This window comes from Monodon monoceros, unplaced genomic scaffold (genome assembly GCF_005190385.1).
Source record: "Monodon monoceros isolate NGI ecotype Baffin Bay Population unplaced genomic scaffold, NGI_Narwhal_1 Super_Scaffold_4, whole genome shotgun sequence".
In the NCBI taxonomy this organism is placed as follows: domain Eukaryota; kingdom Metazoa; phylum Chordata; class Mammalia; order Artiodactyla; family Monodontidae; genus Monodon; species Monodon monoceros.
In genome coordinates, this window is record NW_021703781.1 from 21,923,577 (window position 1) to 21,941,246 (window position 17,670).

Genomic DNA, 17,670 nt, shown 5'->3' on the forward strand with positions numbered 1-17,670 from the left:
AGCCGGGACCAACCTGCTGGGTTCATCCAGGCTATACCTTGCCTCCATCTGGATGCTAACCCATCCTAGGCAGATGGCAGCTGCCATCTTTTCCCTGGAAAGAGCTGGTGTACTGGGAGCTTTGCAGTAAGGCAGAGCTGAGTCCCGAGCTTGGCCCCTCCTCGCTCAAACTCTCTAAACCTATTTCCTGCCCTTTACAATGGGATAAAGCCTCCAAGACCATGGTGAGCACTGAAGAGGAGAAAGTGGATAAAATTCCTAGCACAGTGCTGGTCAATGAACACCTGAACTCTCTCCCTGAAACATTAATACCAGTCGGACCAGGCAAACCTCTGGAGAGCAAATAGTGGCCATAGCTGCACCCCTTCAACCCTCGTTAAGCCAAGCTCCCCCTCTAGGGCCCTCTTGCTGTTGCTCCTTCCCCCACCAACCCATCCTCGGGGCCAGGGAGCGCACACGGGGTGCACTGGATTTGGGGGCCCACCGCGATCACACTCCTGACATGGGGGGGGTCCTGAGCCTGGGGGAGGGCTCTGGGGAGAGAAAGTGGAATTCTCTGGGGGTTGAGGTGGGGGAAAAAGGGAGGAAAAGCAGATGCAGCAAAGTCTAGAAGAGGTTTCCCCTTCCACTACCACAGAGCCAGCCACCCCCCCGGCTGCCTCCCCCGCCAAAAGGCAAAGGCACATTCGCGGCAGCAAACATACACACATATTTGCAGTACAAACGAGCGGCAAACCTAATGATTCGTGATCATTATTTGAAGGGTCCCACTGTTACAGATTTATTTGTCATTTCTTGTAATAACACCGATGGTAATGAATTCATTTGTATTAATGTGAGTGTCACGCGGACTTCCGTCGAAATTCTGCATTAATTAATGTACCATTAAAACAAAGTGTCGCCCAATTAATATCAAACGGAGGTGAGGCTGCCAGGGTCCTCATCATCTGGGTTTCATTTGTAATTCATGGTATTAGCACCCCGCTTAATGAAAGTCATCTGCAATTCCTACCCATGGTCTCTCCTACTTCCTAGGGGAAGGCCAATGCGCCCTCAGAGCCACCTTCACTGGGCACCCTGGGGCCAGGAGGAGGACGGCTGGGGAGGAGTCTGTTTCTTGGTAGAAATTGGACTCCACGTTCTTAATTCCAGGTGGGGCTTGGGGAGACCCTTGGAACTTCCTGACCGGGTTGGTCATTGACTTGAACCAGCCAGGACATGTGTGGAGGCACCATCTCTGGGTTCTGTTAGGGAAAGGGAGGCTGGTTTGCTTTTTGGTCAAGCCTGGTCTTAACAGATGAGGCCATGCTGTCCTAGGACTGCCTTCGAGCAGGATGCATCTGGGATTCTGGGTCTCCATCTTGTCTTGGGGTCAGTCTGGTGGTCTTTGTGTGCCAAGATTTTGGCTGTCCCCAAGGCCAGTGGCAGAGTCCATGGCCCTTGGTCTACCATGCACAGTAGACCAAAGAGTTGGACTTTCCCCCCTGTTCCTCCGACAATACCCTCGGAGGAGCCCTCTCCCCAGAGCAGTAGCAACAGATGCTCCACCCCACCCCAGCCTTTAGAAACCTCAGGACCCCTGTCACGGGAACGTTCTCAAGGACAACATAGCAGGGAACTGTCCCCCTCCCCAGGCGTGTTCCTTGGATGAGTGCATCTCCCTGGGTCACCCCCACCAAAGCAGAGAATGGGAGGCTGCCATTACCTGGTAGTAACGAGGTTTGTCACACTGCTGGGAGCTGCTGCCACCATTACTGTGCACCAGGCACTGGGCTAAGTGTTTCATGATCATTACTTCATACCCATTTTCTAGATGAGGAAGCTGAGGCTCCAGGAGTTTCACTACTTGCCCAAGGTCACATGGAAGTGAAAGAGGGGGCAGGACAGGCATCTGGGATGGTTGCACTGATGTCTTAGTATCTTCCCGCCCTTTCGGGACCATTTGAGAGCTAGTGAGACGGAGCCGCAGGGGTGCAAGGCCCCTGGCTTCCTGACCCCTGGTGCCCTTTGTTCTTCCCAGAATGTCCTTCCTCAGCTTGTCACTCACTCTCAGGGGCTGTGCTCTGCAGTCCTAGCACAGGGCAAACACTTACCACCAGCGGTGGGGCATTTTAACCTGTGTTCTGTCCACATGAGAGTGTTATGTATCTCAATAGAGGGCAACACCCTGAAAAGAAGGAAAGGGAGAGAGAAATGCCTTTATCAATCTTTGCTTCAGTACATGCTGCCTTTATATCTTCTGAAGACAGTCTGAAGCAAAGGGGCTGGCTTTGTAGCAAGGGAGCCTTGGATTAGATTTCAGGAAGGACTTAACAGTCATACCCTTGTAGAGCAGGAAGGGAATGTGGAGATAATGTGCTTCAACTCCCTCATTTGACGGATGAGGACTTGAAGGCCAAAGAGGCTTGTAACCTGTCCAGGGTCCCACGGAGACCACATTGATTCCAGGTCTTCTGTCCCCCAGCCCAGAGCTCCTTGTACCTGAAGGATAAGAATGGTGGATGTTCAGGGAGTCACCTCCCGTCCTTGCCAGGACAAGGGAGGGGGAGGTCAGGGAGTAAGCACTGAGGTGGGTGTCTGCCACCACTGACTACCTATGTGACCTCAGTCAGGTCCCCTCCACTCTTTGGGTCTCAGCTTTCTCATCTCTAGAATAGGGCGACTGGGTAAGGCGGGGCTTCTCCCCCCCAGACTGTACATGAGAATTCCTCTGGGAACTTAAAAGCACAGAGGCTGGGGTGAGCCCTGGCGTTGATATTCTTTAAAAGCTCCCCAGGTTTTCTAATACACAGCCAAGGAGCGAACCACTGGACGAGGTGATTTCTAAAGTCCTTCGTCGCCATGATATCCCCAGTCTCTCTCCACTTATTGAAGATTAAACCGTTTCCCAAGGTCCCGCGGCTCCAGTGAGTTCCTGCAGCTGTGCTCTCCTTGCCTGGGTCCTGGTCCCACCAAGCCCCCTCTCTCCAGCCTTCACCATCCCTCAGCTCCCCTGCAGCCTGGTTTGCAGCCTCCCCCAGCCTGTCTGCCTTTAAGCCCCCAGGCACCAAGTGACAGGTTCCACTTATAACATCACACCACCTACTGCTGAAGGGCCGGCAGCAGTAGCCACGGGGATCAGAGAGGCAAAACCCACACCAGGACTTGACCACTACTCCTGCCTGCCCCGGCCTTTGCTGCCCTCTTCACCTGGCCCTTCAGAATGCACACCCTGCTGGGGACAAAGGGGCACACCGATGGGTGGAGCCCAAGGGGCAGGGGGCGGGGAGAGATGAGCAGGAGAAGTTACATTGCTTGAGCTGTCTTCTTATTCAGAATCCATTTGTTAGCCTCAGCTTCCATAGATGTAAGGCCCGCCCAAAGGAGATTTGCATATTCATTTTGTTTACCATGATTCATCACCATGCGGGGGAACGAATTTGGGGCTGGGAGATGGAGATGGACCCTCATTTGTGAGCCATGGAGCTGTGCACAGAGAGCTCAGGGCAGCATTGGAGGGCCCGCACACCCAGAGTGGACTCCATTAGGACAGAGATGGGGGTGCGTGCCACAGGGAGAGCCCCCCAACCCTGCCTCTCATCCGGGGCTTTTATCTCTGCTGAGAGCAGAGCAAGGACCTCAGCCTTCAGAGGCATCCGCTCCCCTTCCAGGCCTTCCCACCAGAAGTAACGTTTACAAAGCACTTTACAGTTTATAGACCCTTACACCTGCCCCATGAGATAATAACCTTATGATAGAGCCTAAGGTTTGTTGAGCATGTGTTATGCACTAAGCACTTATTGTGTGTTATCTCCCATAAGCCTTATAAGAGTCCCATGGGACAGGTTTTCTTATTATGCCCATCTATAACTATAAGGAAACTGAGGCTCAGAGAGCTTGCCTAACTTCCCTAAAGTCACACAGCAAATAAAGGGTGATGCTGGGACTCATATAGAACGTTCCCTTTCGCTCTTGCTTCCTCAGAGCCTCCCTTTATTGTGTCTCTTTTCTTCCCCACAAATAACCACTTGTAATTGCTCATAACCGTTTTTTTTGTTGGAAAGATAAAGAGTGTGAGTGTGGGCAACGCAGTCTTGTACTGTGTTGCTCCATAAACGTGTTTGGGATCGATGAATGAAAGAACGTGACAGCTCCTGATAACTGACGCCTCCCCTTCCAGCACCTTCCTGGTGACGCCTGGCTCCTGTAAAGTCCTGAGCCTGGAACCTCTAGATGGCCTAAGTCATTCTGTAGCAACCCCTTTAAACATCATTAGTAGGCCCTGGATCCCAATTTCTCAAGGTCATCTTGGCCATCCCCCTGCCGTCTGGACCTGGCACCCTTTGCTCACTGAGCGCTGAGCACAGCGTCGCGCGGTGGGTAAGAGCTTGGGCCCCGGTGCAGCCTGCCTGAGTGCGAATCCCAGGGTTCCCGCTTAGTACACATGGCCTTGGACCTCCAGAGAACGGGGGTAGTAATTCTGTCTGCTTCACAAGCTGCCAAGAGGATTATACAAGATAGATAATGCATGGAAAGCGCTGAAAACAGGGCCTGACACACAGGAAGTCCTCAGTGGGTGTGAGTTATTACCCTAGACCCCTGGAAGGCCTTTTCTTTTTTAAAAAAATATCCTGAGGAACTCCATGCATCTATCAGTTGCCACTTTCCAGAATCTACTAAGTCTCAAGACCAGCCACATCATGCCTCCGCCAAACCCTGTTTCTGTCCTGGACTCAGCCCCCTAGGCTCAGGGACAGAGTCCTGAAACCCAGATGACCCTGGTTCTGGACTCCAGGGTAGCTTTTTAGAGAGGTCTCTTCTATAGGTTACATCATAGCTTTCCCTAATTTTTTTTTTTTTTTTTTTTTTTTTTTTTGTGGTACGCGGGCCTCTCACTGTTGTGGCCTCTCCTGTTGCGGAGCACAGGCTCCGGACGCGCAGGCTCAGCGGCCATGGCTCACGGGCCCAGCCGCTCCGCGGCATGTGGGATCTTCCCAGACCGGGGCACGAACCCGCGTCCCCTACATCGGCAGGCGGACTCTCAACCACTGTGCCACCAGGGAAGCCCCCTAATTTTTTATCTTAGAATTTTCTGCTTCTGCAGAAGGTTGTAAAGATTTTGTTTTGGGCTTTGATTTTTCAGAATGACTTGTTTTATCTCCCTCGCAGCTCTGTGTGGAAGGTAGTGCAGGGACTGCTGTACCCATTTCCTGGATGGGAAGACTGAGGCGTCAAATGTTTGCATTGATGTCCTGTAGCAACAGAGAAGGAAGTCACACGGATCGTTGTTGGAAAGCCAGAACGTGACCCAGAGTTTGAGGACAGTTGTTTCTGGTTTTTTTTTCCCCAATCAGGCCAATGTGCATGGGGGGTAATCGTCGCTGAATGGATCCTTTCCTGCCTCCAGAAGCTGGTTTCCAAGTCCCTTGTGGGGGAGGGAGCAGGGGAGGCTCCCAGGAGTCTGTCCGACTACCTTCCCAGTTTGGGGAAGGGTGGGAGGGTAAAAGTGAACAGCTGAGGTCTGGATTCTGGCCTCCACTGCCATTACTCCTCCCATGCCATAGAGAGGGAGGTGGGAGCCCAGCCCTGAGGAAGGGGGTGGTACCGCCGCCGTTGAAAGCAGCATGCCATGGGGACTGGAGCTGGCGTGGGCCTGGGGGCCGCCTCGCCAGCGTGGCCCTTCCTGTCCCCTTCTTCAGCCAGCTGCTGGGCTGCTCTGCCAGCTGTGCACCGTCCAGGAGGCACCATGCCTGGTGCTGCAGCACGTCCCTCCCTCAGCTCCTGCAGGTCACAGGTGAGAGGGGTAGAGGTTGGCTGCAGGGGGGCAGGTGCAGGGACAGCCCTGGAGTGTGGGAGCTAAAGGGAAGTGGCACGTGGGGCGGGGGTGGATCTCGAAACCCTTCTGTTACTCATTCTGCAGGAAGGTCGCTGGGCTGGGGTAGGCATGCTGCTGTGCGTGTCGGGGGGTTGAGAAAAATTACCTGGATCTCCTTAATCTCTGAATTAGAAGGTAGCTGGGGCCATTTCACACTTGGATATCCTCCCTGGCTTTGAAAACCAAACTTCTGAGAAGAAGGAAGGAGGTCCCAGATGTCCCTCTCATGAGGCTTCTCCTAGTCTTGCACACCCAGCACCTTTGTAAAGCAGAGCCTGGGAGTGTGGGCAGGAGAGGGTGTCTCAACCTGAGCCTGGGCACGCGTGCCTAGAAAGCCCAGGCAGCCAGGCCTCTTCCGGAAAGGGAGGGAGCATCAGTTCCCTATGCTGGGTGGTGACATCTGCTGTCTAGGGGAGCTGTCAGCAGGAATGCCTGTGGAGAGGGCACAGGTTCCTCGAGCAAAGGTAGACCAGCGCTCTGGGGGGCTGCTGTGTAGACCAGTCTGACTAAAGCAGAGGTTCTCAATGGGACAAAAATGAAAGATGAGTTTGGAAAGGGAAGCTTTGATCAGACTGTGGTGACGTTCAAGGCCCAGGAGGAGCTTTTGCCTTGGACAGAAAAGAGGAGCTGGTGATAGTGTTTGAGGAGGAAAATGAGATCGAGGGGGTGGATCAGTGCTTTAGGGCAGTGACTTTCCAGGATTAGTTACGGGAGCAGGGACGAAAGAGGGGAGGCCACTGCAGTGGTTCAGCCATAGGGAGATTTTTTTCAATTTTTATATTAATTTTATCAGCCATATATGCATGAGCTTAAAAGTCAAATAGTGAAGCTAGTCTTATAATAAAAATAGCAGTGCCCTGCCTCATCCTTTCCCGTTCCTGATTCCCATCCTGAGATAACCTCGTTCAATTTTTGTTGGTTACCTTCTTATTTCAAAATTGCATGCTTATAAATTTTTCAGTTTTAGATACTATCTATCGACTTTCAGCTGTGAAGGATGAGAATTGCACTTTTGCACCACCCTCTACCTCATCTTTGCTGCACACACACATACACACACACCACTCTTAATATGCTCCACCCATCCTCCCAACATAATTGTATCCTTCCTCTTAGCTCAAACAGCATTTAGTGTATACAGCATTATAATTACGTAAATATTATTCACAGCAGAGCCACATAGTGTACAGTACTGTCATTATATTTCCTCTGTAATTATATTTCCTCTTTTGTTTTCTCTAGAATTAATAACTACCTCTTTTTCGTTTGCTTGCTTGGTGTTCTATGAACCTATCATTTTTTTCATCCCTAAATATTCTGACATAATTGAATACCTCTGAAAAATGTGTTTATTCTACAGTCATATTTGTTGATAGTTTGGCTGGGTATAGAACACTAGAATGAAAATAGTCTTCTTCATAATGTGAAGTCATTTTTCCTTTGTGTTCTGGCTGTTAAGAACTTTGATGCCATTTTGATCCTTGATACTTTGAGTGTGGCCTTTTGTTTTCTCTCTGAAAGTTTCTAGGATTTTTTTCAATACTCAGTGTTTTGAAACTTCATCATTTTATGCTTCAGTGTGGAGCTGTCTTCTGAACACATAGTGTGGTCTCCTTCCATTTGGAAGCATGTCCTTCAGATCTGGGAGTTTTCTTATGTTACTTCTTGGATAATTTCCTCCCCTTCTTTTGCTCTGTTTCCTCTCTCTGGAACCCCTATTAATTAGGTGTTGAATCTTCTGAACTACACTAATTTTCTTCTCCCCCATTTTCCATCTCTTTGAGTTTTGTCCTACTTTTAGAGAAATTTCTTTATCTTCCAACTCTTCTGTTGACTTTTTACTTTCAACTAGCTCTTTCTTCCTCTTGTAAGATTATTTCAAAGATGCTGTCTTGTGTTGTCTGTCTAAGCTTGATAAAGATACTCATTGTTGTTACTCCTTTTTACTGTTTTCCTCTCTGTTTTTCACATTAGAGGCTCTTCTCAAATGTATACTTGACCTTTAGTTGTCTGTTCATATTTAAGAGTGAGTTCACATTTACCTGCCTGGAAGCTTGCTGTGTGTATTAGGACAGGGTAGGGAGGGGCGCTGCTTATTAACCAGTGGGCTTCACTATGGGATGCTTAGGTGAGGACCTGGATTTTTTTTGTGGGAATTCCAACATGTTAATACTTGTGTTTTCTCTTGGGTCAACTTTCCCTATCTCCTGCCTGGCTGTCAGTCTCCAGGAGGCTAAATGGCTAAAGAGGCCTGATTGGAGATGGGAGTGGAGGGGAGATGCAGCTTTTCACTTAACCTCCCTGTTTTCAGCTGCCTCTTCCAGCTCCCAGTCTGAGTCCAAAGCCCAACTAACTCAGCCCCTCCAGAAAGCAAACCTCCTATCTTCTGCAAGAGTTGGGGAAGGCATCTGGGAGTCTTACCACTCTTCTTAAAGATTTGTAGCCAGTCTTCCTGTTTTGAGCATCACCTTAAGTCTCCAGTTCCCGAGCTTTTCCAAGATTCTGAGATGCTGGCCTAAGTTTCGGCTTTCCCATCTCTCCTAAGGCAGTTTCCAGTTCCGTCTGTTTCCAGGATTCTGTTGGCACCTCTCATCTGTTGTCACCTCCTCTCCTATTCTTTTTGCCCTTATGGATTTATGCATTTTTAATTTCCATATTGTCATTTGGGTGAGGGGGTTGGGATAAAACCAGAAATCAATGGAGGTGTTTAATCTGCCATGTTTAACAGGAAGTCCCGATTCTGTTAAAACACTTATTGAATGCCTTCTATGTGCAAGTGACAGTGCTAGGACTTCGGAGGTGGCCAAGGTAAATCACAAAGAGAAGGGGAAGGATTTGAGGAATGTTGAAGGAAGAACTGCCAGGCCCTGGTGATTGATGAGGAGTCAAAGTCAGGAGAGAAGGGCACGTCCAGGATCACTCCAGCAGGCGAAGAGACTGGAGGAACTTGGGAAGTCAGGATGGGCGTTAGGTAAGCACTTTGATGGAGGTCTTCCTGGGATTCAGAACAGGCAGTCCACAGCCAGAGGCTGAGAAGGAGCAGGGCCTTAGAGACGGGAGAGCACTGAACTTCTTCCATGGAGATGCAGAACAGCTAAGAAGGCCAGCCCAGCCCAGGGAAAGTGCTCGAGCCATGTGAGGGTGTGTGGGACTTGGGGCCCAGCCCTTTGGGGCCCCTCCTGCCCACAGAGCTGGCACCTCCACCTGCCAGTCTGCCTGGCACTCAGAGCAGACCCAACACCTTTTAGAGTCCAGTGCACATCACCCAAGAGAGAACGGACACTGGTCCACAGAAGAGATGTTGTAAAATGATGTCTTCTAGACTCCTCTGCAGAGAGAGGCGCTGGAGCCCTGTGTACATGTGTGGGTGTGTGCACACACCGTGTGCCCTCTCCCAACCAGAACGGGGCCACCTGAGGCATCCACGGAGGCCTCTCCTGGTTCCCTTCCCTGCACCACTTCTCTCCTTGGACCCTGCTCTCAGCTGGTGCCCACAAGTGCCTTCTTGCCCGTTTGAGAAAGAAATACAGCCCACGTCTCTCATAGACCCCACTTCCCCTCCCCCATAAGCTGGACTGCCACAAAGCCTCCCAAACGTCATACCCTCCCCAAGCACCCCAGGAGGCCCCTGGCTCCAGAGTCACAAGTGGAAAAGCACCTCTTTGGCATTCAGGGGAAACCAAGGCACAGGCGCCTCCACTTTGCCCTGTTACCACCCCACCCCTCCCACCCCCCCCGTCAGAAAGTTCTCTACTTATGACTTTAATTCTTCTTGTCACAGTGGGAGCCCATTTCCTTATCCCCAGTGAAAGCGTGCAAATTTTGAGATACCTTCTTCCTTCTGAAATTCTCTTTGGGCTAAAGCTCCCCACCAACACTCTCTTCTCTAATCCCGCCAACCTGAATCTCCCATCTTTGGGTCCCTTGTCATCCCCAGCCCTTCCACAGAGGAAATGAACCAGTTCCGCTTGAGCAGGGGCCCTGAGCTCACTTTCCACCCTCATCTGCAGGGTCCCTAAGGTCTGGAGACACAGAGGTGACCTGATTTTGAATCCTTCTCCCACCACTTACAAGCTGTGTGACTTTGGACAAGTTGCTTCATTTCTCTGAGCTTCCATTTCCCCCATCAGGGAAAAGGAGGTAATGAGATACAATTTGTAAAAATGCTGACGGATGAAGGGTTGAATCCCTGCTCTGCCCTGCCTCAGGGACCAGCAGCCCAGCCTCTGAGCCACAGGCTTGGCCCAGGAGGGTCTGTTTCCAGCTCGGAGCCACCGAGGCGCCCTCACCTTGTCGGAACTCCATCTGTCAGGAATTTATTACTAATGCATTTTATAACAGGCTTTATAATAAGATATTAAAGACTGTGGCAGCATCTAGCAAGCATTCCATAAATATTAATAACGCCTTTAGAGGTGGCACCTATGGTGGAAACCGTTGGGCTTGTTCCGAGGTTTGTTCCAGGGTTGGGAATAAATCTAACGGGCGGGGAAGGAGGGTGCACTGCGAAGATGAGAGAGTATGGCGTGCTGTTTTCTTTTTCCCATCTTCCTTTCTCTTGCTGCTTTGAATTTTTATAATACTTCTTTTCCTTTGTTCACAACTTTTCCTCCGTAATGTGTCTTTTGCTCCCTTAAGTTTTCCTCTCCTTTCTCCCCAACTTTCTTCCCTCTTTCTTCTCTCACAAACTCTCTCCCTCCCATGCCCATTTCCCTTTGGCCCCCAGTTCAGCCCCTTTCATCACCCCATCCTATTTTTCTTTGACCCCTTGTGGTCTTCCTGCCGCCTTTCGCCTGGTCTCCTTTCCCCTTGCTTTACACTCTCTCCATCTCTGTTTCCCCTGTCCTGCGCTCTGCCTCTCTGTCTGGCCCTCTTCCTGCCTCGCTGCCCGTGCGCCCCCACCTGTTCCAGTGAGCACCCTGAGCCACCCCTGTAGAAGCCCGGAGTGTAACGTGACTCACACTGCGTTTGAGAAGTGAGCTATTTTTCATTATTATTAACGAACAAGATCTCTTGCACGGTAGAACTTTGCCAGAGTCTATTCCCTTGTCACCCCAAGAGCAGCAAAAAGATTTATTTGTCTCTGAATTGCGCAGGGTGGCCCATTTACAGCAGGTCCATCAGAAGTGATGTGGAGCTTAAATGTGAGCTGGAAGAGGCAGGGGCCTGCCCTGTATGCGACCTGCGTGGAGTGGGCCCCTCGCTGAGAGGGACAGCCTAGCAGGGGCAAGGGATTTGCAGGGGATGATGCCTAAACACACTCCCCGGACCCCAGTCAGCGTGGGCGGTGCATCTGGGGAGATTTCCCTTGAAATGACTCAGAAGCTGTGAGGGAGAGGATGGGGTTGGACAGGGGATGCAGTGGAAGAAGGGGCTCTGGAAGCAGAGTTGGGACAGAGAAGTGCGCTAAGAGGCCTGTTTTAGGAACAGGAGTAATCACGCCCAGTGGGGCCTTTCCTCCCAAGACCAGCTGCTCCTTTCCAGCAAAAAGGTGGAACCAGAGTTGCCCTAGAATGGGGCTGCACGGCCCCCCCCCAGCCGAAATGGGCCTTTTGGCCCTGCCTGCACAGCCCAGACCCACCTGGCTATGGTTCTGTAGACCCTGAATTCCAAGGCCAGACACCGTAGTGGGTAGGGGGCGCCTTCCCCCTGGTCTCCTGTCTCCAGGCAGGCAGAAACTGGCTCTCTGGGGCATCCTCCTCCAGGCCTGTCCTGGCTAATTGTGTCAAGCCCACACCCCTGCCACCCCACATGCATGCTGATCATTTCAATGGCCTGGATGGATTTGCATGTTAAAAGGAGTGTCTGGGGACACTTAGAAAGAAGAGGGAGCCGGCATTCCTTCACCCAGGCCACTTTCTTCTCCCCGTATTACTTCCTGTGCCCTCAACAGTCAGCAGTACTGGCCATGAGCTTTGCTTTCTGTGGCCCAGCTGTGGGCCTTAAAGGGGCCAAATCCCAGCAGGCGAGGGGCAGGGTTAGCCTGCGGCGGAGCTGTGGGGTGAGGAGGAATTGCCCATGGCTGGATGTGTTCTGGGGGTGCCAGTGGGGCAAGGAGCCAAGACCCATGCAGGGCAGAGTGAGCAAGTGGTACCAACAGGAAGGACAGCATGGACTGTGTCTCAACACCACAGCCAGGGACAGGAAGGGAGGGCCAGACAGGGCCTGTGAAGGCCGGGGCCAGGGAGGCCCTCAGAGACCCTTGTCTCTGTTTTTCTGCTTCACCGTGCTCCGTTCTCACTGCAGATGGGCTTCCTCTGCCACCCTGTAACTGTGGCTTCTGTGTGACTTCCGGCCTGTCATGGTGCCCACTCTACCCCAACCAGGTAGCAAGAATCTTTTTTTCAGTTCCCCACAGAAAACTGATTGAGTTTCCAAGGCCCCATCTGATTGGCCCGCTTGAGTCAGGTGGTTACCCCTGGACCAATCGCATGTGGCCTGGGCCTGAAGCCACTTGGTACAAACATGAACACCTAGGTCCATCCCTCTGAGCAGAGCTGTGGGTATAAAGAGCATCTCTACTCGGAAGGCGGGTGGGCAGGGAGGCAGTGGTTGGTGTCTCCGGGTGAGGTGAGAAAAGCACTTATATATGAGTCAGAGCACCCAGTTTCCAGTCACAGCTCTGCCATTAACCACCTGTGAGATGGAGAGCATGGAAGCGCATCCCCTCACTTTTCCCATCTATAAAATGGGAGACAAGGCTGGCTAATCTCCAAGGTTCCTTCCAGCTTCTACATTCAAGCCATCCCTGAGGGGTGTGTGGTCAGGCCTGGCCTTCGTGCTCAGGAGCTTCCTTGGCCTCCAAGTACCCCTCCCAGCCCTGCCTCAGATCCCACCCCTCCCAGCTCTTTGCCAGGCCTATTGAAAACGATTTCTAAGTTATGCAGAAATTGAATAGGTTTTCACTGCAGGGCATGAAACATAATCCAAGAAGGTCGGACACAGGACCATCACTTATTTTCCCCCTCTTCCTGTCTTCTTGGACCTTGCTCTTAAATCCCCTGATCACAGCCTTCACCCTGGACCATTCGGTATGGATGGGTGAAATACCCTCTCCTCCCTGAGGCAGGGGGCTGGAGAGCTGATGTTCTCGCAGGAGCCGTCCCTCTCCTCTGGGCACTAGCTCCACGTGGCGTGTACTCTGAAGTGCTGTCTCGCTGCCTCACAGGGGGCTGGTCACTCTGAAATCGGAACATGTCTATCCCTCTCGTGGCAGGAACTACAGGCTTCGACGGCGTGCTTTGTTCTGGAGCTTGGGCTGATGCCGGCACTCCTGCGATGTGCATGTTGGACCTAGAGATGGGGGCGGGGGGAAGAGAGAGAGCTGCAGCTTAGCTGAGAACCTCATAAAGACCTCCTCGAGACCAGTGCCGCCGTGGTGCCATGCTGGGGCGGAGGCTGGCTTCACTGAGCCCAGCGCCCGAGGAGTGCAGTTTCTGGCGTTTTGCACGTGGTGGCTCGGGGTAGGTCCTTGCAGAGTACCTGGGTCCATCAGGGTCCCCCAGGAAGCAGTTCATCTCGGATAGTTTCGATAAAGGCATTTCGGTGAAGAGACAACTTCCAGAGGGGGCGCAGGCCTAGGGGGACATTAAGGGATGTTGAGGCACCAGAGACTAGCAGCAATGGGAAGCTCTTTCTACTCCTAGGGCTGGAGGGGCAAGGGGAGGGGCTGGAGCGCACTGAAAACTGGGGCCAGGGAGGAGAGGCTGCTGGGTTGGAGCTAGAGGGATTGGGGAAGTGATGCCCCAAACTTTTTCTCCTCCTGTCTCCTCCCCAAACTCTGAGCTCCTACCAGCCCCTCCTGTTGGCAGAAGCCAGCCTGCAAGGGAGCCTAGGAATGCAGTCCACTGAGGCCGCCCCGGGCGGGGGAGGCGGGGCGGGGCGGTGTCATGGCAGAGCAGGGCACTCGGTAGATCTGGGGATTGCAGACAGGGAATGCCCAGTGCAGTATCATTAATAGTCATCGTGTCTCTTTATGCCTCCCTGCCCTACCCTTGAAGGTGTTCTTGTCTGCCATCCTCTAGAAGGCATTCAGGCAATAAAATCACAACTGCCATCTTCTAAGCACTTATTATGTGCTGGGAAGTTTACACTCATGAGCTCGAGTACTTTTCACATTAACCCTATGAGATATTATTAACTTCGATTTACAGAGAGGGGACTAAGGATCAGAGAGATTAAGTAACTAGCCCAAAGACACACAGTGAGGCTCGGGTTTCAACAGAGGTCTTTCCATCCCTGAAATCCTAGCATTTGTCCAGTCTACCCCCTTGTATACTTGATGCTCTTTTGGAGGGAGAGAGAGCATCTGTTTTCCAAGCCACTGAGATGGGTAGGGCAGACCTAGCAAAGGCAGAGAAGGTCCAGGAACTCAGAAGTGTAAGGGAGTCTGCTGGGTTGGAGAAGTACAAATAGCTCTACCTGCCAGGAAATAGTAAGCTGATGAGAAAAGAAACTACACGTGATCTTAGCCAAAAGGCCAGGATGCGGTGCCTGCCAGGAACTGAAGTGTGGAGGGGGAGAAAGCGCAGGACCACGAGGGCTCGTGTCCTGTGCAGAAGGGCACTGGGGCATCATGGATGGTATGGAGGAGAGGGACCTTGCCCATCTGCCCCTGTCCTTACTGCAGGTTGGAGAAGGACAGGATCTGAGCCTGTCCGTTCAGGCTGACACTTGCCTGACGGGGGAGGGGCAGCACACTCAGAGAGAAACAATGGCAACTTCATGACATTGTCCTCTGGAGGCCCTTTCCAGACTGACTAGGGGCCTTACAGAGAACACCCTTGCTTCCAGCAGCTAGTCCTGGGGAAGGGCTGACAGTGTACCCGAGAGTGGTCCCCAGAGAGAGAAGCTTCTCAAGGTAGTGACCCAGGGCCCAGGTCATGGCCAGCAGCACAGAGAGGGGGCAGTAATATGAATGCCCTCCTTGGAAGGAGCCCTGCAGGTGTCAGAAGGGACCCAGTCATTGTTCCAGTGTAAAAAGATCACAGAGGACTAGGAATGTTGTCTCTGCCCTCAGGGAACTTTCAGTCCAATCCCTCACTCCTGGCTAGGGGGTACCACCCATGCTGGCAGGTGACCTCAGCACTGTGCAGAAGAGTTAGGCAAAGAACCGCCATCAAGGTTTAGAGAAGTGTTTAGAATAGAGCTTAAGAGCATAGGCTTAGAATTAACTGCACCTGAATTCAAGGCCTTCTTTGCCACTGCCTAGCTGTGTGACTTGGGTGAGTTACCTAACCTCTCTGAGCCTCAACTTCCTTTTCAAAAGTGGGATAATAGCAACCACCTAGAAATCTGCTTGTTACAGAGCTGACAGGTACAGCCTACTGCGCAGACATGGCACATAACAGTCAGTCAGTCACCAGGAGCAAGGATTGTTTCTTCCTTTCTGTCTCTGGGCAGAGCCTCGTTAAGTTGTCTGTCTTCAGATGTGTCCAGAGCTCACTAAGTTAGGAATAAACTTACTCACGCGGAATTTCGCAGTCATGACTTACATGCCAGGCGTTGCGGTGGGCGCGGCGGTGATGAGAGCTGACAGCTGGGCAGAGGATGCAAATACGCAGATACTTAGAATACAACGTGCTAAATGCTGTCATAGAGATTCGTTCATGTCTTCATAAAGGGTATTTACTGGACACCTGCCATGTGCCAGGCACTGTGCTGGGCAAGGCAGATAGAACCCTAAGGCTTCCATGGAGCACATGTGCTATGATGGAGACAGGCACTGGCCGGGGAATTACAGAAGAATTCTGGGTGATGAACCATTCCAGGGTGCTGTGGGACTCTGAGTATAAATAGTGGCAGGGGTTGGGGGCGTGGTAGGGGCTGACCTGGCTTAAGGGTCTGGAAGGCCTCCATGAAGAAGTTACATTTAACCAGAAACCCCAAGTCAGAAAGGGGCAGGGGTCTGTCTATACACAGTGTATAGCAGAGGGAATCATGGAAGGATCCCAGGAGGTGGTGATGTTTGAGCAGGCTTTGTGGGCCTCTCTGGTTACAGGCTGCCATGGCCCAGGCATGGCAGGTGGATGTCCCACCCATGGGCAAACCAGGTAATCTCTGTGAGCCAGGCAAAGTCCCCGGACTCTCTGCCACATCCCCATATCACTTATCTCCCAGCTCCCTGCCCTTGAAACCTCCAATACGCAGACTCCTGGCTGCCCTCCAGAGCAGCCCGTGCCTGAGGCTTGGGCAGCCAAGGGGCACCTAACAGTGAAAGCAAAACAGCCAAGAAACAGGGGGTTGGGGACCAAAAGACCCTCATCCGGAACTCCAGGACGAGCAGATCATCTTTGGAACTGGTGCTGTTACAGCCACCAGGAGGCCATCAAAAAAAGGAAAAAAAAAATAGATGGTGCATTTTAAATTCCTCTGAACCCTCTTAGAATAAAAATGATAAAGCCACAGGTCTGGTTGGCTGGAGGGACATGGTTAATGGGCTTTGGGGGAATAGTCACTGATGGAGGCAGCTGGTCCAAGCTCCAGCTCACCGTTTTATTTGCTTTTTTTCACCCCCAGGACACGCCAGTGGGGACGCCCATCTTCATCGTGAATGCCACAGACCCCGACCTGGGTGCAGGCGGCAGCGTCCTCTTCTCCTTTCAGCCCCCCTCCCAGTTCTTTGCCATCGACAGTGCACGTGGCATTGTCACAGTGATCCAGGAGCTGGACTACGAGACCACGCAGGCCTACCAGCTCACCGTCAATGCCACGGTGAGTCCCGGCACCGGGGGCCCAGACAACCAGATGTCAGCCTCTTCCCACCCTCAAAGGGAGCACAGAACGTCAACCTCGTTCCCTGCTAGTCAAGGCTCATAATGGTGATGCTGGTGATCAACAACAGCTGATGTTACTGAGGGTTCGTGCTATGTCCCTGGTGCTGTGCAGAGCACTCAAATGGATTGTCTCCATTAAACCTCACGACAGCCCTATGCCCTAAAAGTTAAAGGACCCATTTTACAGATGAGGAAATCGAGGCACAGGAGCAATTCAGTGACTTGCCCACAATCACCCAGCAGCTGGACCCCAGTGCCTGCACTGGTAACCCCGTGGGGCATTCCTAGTGCAGGGTGTCCTCTCACTCTGTGGGACACAGGACAGAGGTGTCAACCCAGCTGTGTCCTGACACCACCCAACATGCAGGGGCCAGAGGGTCCAAGCAAACTAGCCACTGCTCTAGAGTAGTGATTCTTACACAGAAGAGAGCACCTGTCTGCACCAAGCACCGTGCTGAGTCCTGGGAATTCCAGGATGAGTTAGTCAGGAGAGGGCGGTGGGAGAGCAATAACTATCCCAATTTATAGCCGACACTGTTGAGACTCACAAGCTGATAAGTAGTGGGCGGCAGGAACCCAAACCCGGGTGGTCTGACCCCCTAGTCCACTACCCCCATGGTCAGGAGTCTCTGAGTCTCCAGAACACCATGCTGCTTGGACACTGTTGCCAGCTGTTATCAAGGGCCTGGGGGCCAGGCAGGCCACACCCTCAGTAGGGTTCCTCCCCTGCACGCCCCTCTTCCCTGCTCCTGGAGCCTTCAGCTGGCAGCAGGGCGAGCCGGCCTGCTGTCCCTTAGATTTCTGTTTACAAAGCTCAGGTCAACAGTGAGACAAATCACAGGAGTCCCTCTTGACCCTCCAGGACCCATCAGCCTGACACACAGCATCCACCATCTGGCCCCATGTCACTGCAAGGGGGCTTCCAGTAGCGCTGGGGGCTCCACTTGCAGTGACATGGGGCCAGAGCCCAGGGGAAGACACACTGGATTGGGTCCAGGGTCCAGTTTGAAAGATGGCGTTCCCCCAGGATTGGATAAGATC

General features: G+C 52.2%; 1 protein-coding gene across 1 annotated transcript in view; it reads left to right on the top strand.

Moving 5' to 3' along the window:
• CDH23 (cadherin related 23) overlaps positions 1 to 17,670 on the top strand; it is a 443,685-nt gene that overhangs the window by 153,717 nt on the left and 272,298 nt on the right. The window contains exon 7 of the mRNA XM_029245124.1: positions 16,373 to 16,567. Coding sequence (XP_029100957.1) covers positions 16,373 to 16,567 — 195 coding nt within the window. The remainder of the gene's footprint in view (positions 1 to 16,372; positions 16,568 to 17,670) is intronic.